At 38.5% G+C, this 4,527-nt stretch overlaps 1 protein-coding gene across 1 annotated transcript; it reads left to right on the forward strand.

Annotated features, from left to right (window-relative positions):
* Nucleotides 1–1,101: 1,101 nt before the first annotated feature.
* LOC107835443 (potassium/sodium hyperpolarization-activated cyclic nucleotide-gated channel 1-like) lies at nucleotides 1,102–4,148 on the forward strand (the record flags this gene model as incomplete). Its single annotated transcript, XM_016667827.1, has 3 exons — nucleotides 1,102–1,259; nucleotides 2,466–2,684; nucleotides 4,002–4,148. Coding segments are annotated over exons 1-3 (519 nt in total), but the record flags the coding sequence as incomplete, so codon positions are not given.
* Nucleotides 4,149–4,527: the final 379 nt, after the last annotated feature.

The following is a 4,527-nucleotide window of genomic DNA, read 5'->3' on the forward strand; positions in this document are numbered from 1 at the left end:
TAGATGCCATGGACTGGAGGATGCCAAGAACTTTATTTTTAATAAATTCAATTTTATTTATAAATAACTCAGTAAGTTTAACTATGATTGGCTACTGTCCAAAAAGAAACCAAGGATTATATTTTAGTCTGTTCTCTATCAGTTAGAATGCAGGGGAATCCTCAGTCCACCCTGTCAGAAAGCGATTGCTGTAAAATATAGTTTATATTATTCTAAAATCCATCCATTACCTTTAGCTTAATCCGGAGGCAGCAGCCTAAACAGAGAGGCCCAGACTTCCCCCTCTCCAGCGAACTGGGTCAGTTCATCTGGGGGAATCCCAAGGCGTTCCCAGGCCAGCCGAGGAACATAGTTCTGGAATCTTTCCCTGCAGAGAAACTCCTCCATTCCACTGCGATTTTACATCATTTTGAAATGTGGACAAACATGATCACCTAAAAGACATTTTAAACTGTTTTTTACACGTTCAGTTGCCAGTTAATGTAGTTGGCATCACAAAACCAGTTGATAATTAAATATCTATGATAAAAAAATGTCTGATTACATTTTTTTCTTTCAGTTTTCTTCATCTTCCCTCGCACTTTCTGAGGTCCCCTCTAGCGCCCCCTGGTCCAGATTTCTAGACATGTTGCTAAAAATCTAGGTTTTTCTTTTAAATTGCAGCTTGTATCCCCTCTGTGTCTTTTTTTGCATCATTACTACCCACTCACTGATATAATAGCTAACTTTAAGTCTTCACTCTGTAACAGCGGCCACACTGAAGAGGGATGTTGTCAGCACAGCCTGGTAGCTCTTAGCTTGGTGCACACTATGTTCAGAATAAGATTTGATTTTTCCATCCTGACTAAATGATGCTAAAAATACGCCAATTTCTTGGTGCAGCTTTAATTTTTAAGCTGCTTCTTTGAGGCAGTGTTTACCCACGCTGTATACTAACTGATTAAAGCCACTTAAACAGCCTCTGCTGCTCTAAAGTAGATGCTGCACTTCATCTCAGGTCCCCAAATGTCAGGGGAGAGAGTTAAAATCTCAAGTTTGTTTTCAAAGTGTGAGCGTTTCATCATGTCTTGTCCCATTTTGTTTCCCGTTCATCGTAGGTCTTTCACATGACGTACGATCTTGCCAGTGCCATGGTGCGAATCATGAACCTGATTGGCATGATGCTGCTGCTGTGCCACTGGGACGGCTGTCTGCAGTTCCTGGTGCCGATGCTGCAGGACTTCCCTCCGGACTGCTGGGTCACCCGGAACAAAATGGTGGTAAGGGAATTATTGGGCAGATTCGAATCCCAAATCCCAAAATAACATTATGTTGTATTCAAACTAGGGCTTCAACTAATGATTATTTTAGTTATTGATGAATGTATAGGTTATCCTGAGGATTAATTGGATAAAATGACTTAATTTAAGCCTCTTTTATACAATATTATATAAACATGCAAATAAATAAAACAATTTAAATAAGAATTTATTTATTTTTTAACCTAAATTGCAGCATTTCTTTAGTGTGTGCTAAGCTATGCCACTTAAGGAGTTCTGGTAGAACATACAGCTCTGGAAAAAAGTAAGAGGCCACTTCAAATGATCAATCCCTTTGATTTTACTTTTTATAGGTATATGTAAAATTAATCTTTTATTCTATGAACTACTGGAAACATGTCTCTGAAATCCTAAGCAAAAATTTAGTATTTATTTGCAGAAAATGAGAAATGGTCAAAATAATAAAATAGATGCAGTGCTTTCAGACTTTAAATAATGCAAAGAAAAGAAGTTCAGATTCAGTTAGAAACAACAATATTAATGTTTTAACTCGGGAAGAGTTCAGAAACAATATTTGATGGAAGAACCAGGAGGTTTTTAATGGGGTTCATGCAGTGGGCTCTTCATTTTTTCCAGAGCTGCATTTATAGATAAAGGTTTGTTTTATATCTTAAATGCAAAATGTATATATTTTTGTACAGTTTTGCATTATTTAAGGCTCTGACTATGTTGTTCTTTCAGCAAATGCCCTTTTTACAGGCTGTATATTCCAGTTAATGATTAATCAATTACTTAATTACTTGATTATTTTGATAATCAATTAATCACGATTAAACCGATTAATCGTTTCACACCTACAGACTTAACAGGCCATATTTGAAGGTTTTCTACTCCTCATTAACATACTGAATATTAGTGTTTAAATGACTAAATATTTTTACTCTTTCTCTTCTTGGGCATTTTTCTTTTCTGATCCTCTGTGTATTGATTGGTGGAACAGAAGCTAAAGTAAGTGCTAGCATGATATTAGGAACACTAACTTAAACATAAGCAGTTATGGTTCCCAACAGGCAGGATAAAATGTTCACCACTTGGACTCTTTTTTCTGAAACTCCCAACAAAGCTCCCACAGACACGATGCAGCTGCAGTATGCTGCAGCGTTCTTACTGATGAAGTTTTTCTTTCCGCCTCCACTTCTCCTCCAGAACGACACCTGGGGTCAGCAGTACTCCTATGCCCTGTTCAAAGCCATGAGTCACATGCTGTGCATCGGGTACGGCCTGTACCCGCCCATCGGCATGGCCGACGTCTGGCTCACCATCCTCAGCATGATCGTGGGCGCCACCTGCTTCGCCATGTTTGTGGGTCACGCCACAGCTCTGATCCAGTCTCTGGACTCCTCCAGGAGGCAGTACCAAGAAAAGGTGAGATTTGTTTTGTTGTGTTAGGATACCTTTAAGCAGCTGAACCTTTAGAAAAAGGAATGCTCCAATCCGGCAGATTATGATATTATATACACAAGCATGTCACTAGCCTTAATAATAATTCATAGTAAAAATAAACTGTGTTCTTAAACAGTCTTAAATTTCACTGTCTAAAATTAATGCCTTAATTTTTTTTAAATGTAAGTAGGCGTTAAATATTTTAATCACAGGTCTTAAATTTTGTGTTGGCTGGATTTGTATTTGTAAATTTTTTAATTTCTTTTTTTTAACTCAAGACAGTTAAGGCTACTGCTAACAAGCTGCTAATATAGCTTTGGTAGGTAGCTAGATAGCTTTTTGCGTCTTTTATGGGTATTTTTAGCATATTTTGCATGTAAGTGCAATTTTATATGTATATGAAATATTGTATTTTCTTTTGTACATTTCTGTTCTCACACAGATCTTAAATTTTATTCAAAATGATTTTTAAAAAATCCTACATTTGAGTTGCTGAAGCCTGCAGAAACCCTCCATGCAATTTGTTGACATCATCCCAATAAAATACCAATAAGTTGCACTGAGGTAATGTGACCAAATCTGAAAAAGCCTCAAGAGGTGTGAATGTTCTTGTAAGGCACTGTATGTATTATATTAACATAACAAATACAATTTTATGTCTGGTTAAAATCATGTTTTTCATTTGATGACAGTTCGCTAACCCTCGTTACAAATACTTATTTTTCACCTAAAATCTGTTTAAATATTTATAGATGAGCAGCAGAAGCTTCACTGTTTTTTGATGTGAAATGGTGACAAAAACCTTAAAAAATGAGGAATATCCAGGGGAACTCGCTATTAGATCTCCATGTCCGACTCTGTGAGGGATAAAACGAGATAAGGCACAGATTTAATAACCTCAGAGCAGAGGCTTATGGCAGGAAGCGCCATACGTACACTGGGTGCTGTGATCGTCGGCGCTGGTCTGCTGGTAGAGTACACTGCTGAAGGACACGCTGGTTAATGTCATTAGCTGCAGCCTGCAGAGCACAACTGTAATTGTCAGATGGGGCAGAGCCACAACACCGCACTGCGAGCAGGTTTCACAGATGGCCTGACAGTTGACTGTTAACATAATGAGATACATTCTAGTCCACCTCTGAGCCAGCACATCAATCAGGTTAATATATTCATTCTGACATGACTTTGCATTTTGTCTTTGCAGGAGAAGCAGTCGCTTTAAAGCTGCCGTTGCGAGTCGGACTCTTGGAGCGGTTCTGAACGGGTTTTAAAAGTTGAAATCTTGTTGTTTTGTCACAGTACAAGCAAGTGGAGCAGTACATGTCCTTCCACAAGCTCCCTGCTGACATGAGGCAGAGAATCCACGACTATTATGAGCACCGATATCAGGGCAAGATGTTCGACGAGGAGAGCATCCTGGAGGAGCTGAACGAGCCGCTGCGAGAGGTCGGTTTACGAAAATGTGTGAAGCCCAACTGAGTTTGGATTCATAGAAGTCATACCATGTCAGCATAAATGAGAGCATCCCGTTCTCAATGATGCTCAGATAATTATTGATATAATCCAATATGGCTGCCTTACTTTCCATGATAATGTTAATAGTGTTGTAATCTGATTAGTAACGGCTGTATGAGGGCAGAGAACCTTATTAACAGAGCACTAAGCTGCTTTTATAATGATTGAAATATACACATGAAGCGTCGAGATCACCTCACCCAAGTAAAAACTAAATAAAAATACTCAAAAAAATGACTGTTTGTGAAACAGCTGTGAGAATGCTAATCTACTGAATGGACTCACAGAAGATGCTAGAGGGAGCTGAAGA

The sequence above is a fragment of the Poecilia formosa genome, unplaced genomic scaffold (genome assembly GCF_000485575.1).
Source record: "Poecilia formosa unplaced genomic scaffold, Poecilia_formosa-5.1.2 Scaffold2540, whole genome shotgun sequence".
Classification (NCBI taxonomy): domain Eukaryota; kingdom Metazoa; phylum Chordata; class Actinopteri; order Cyprinodontiformes; family Poeciliidae; genus Poecilia; species Poecilia formosa.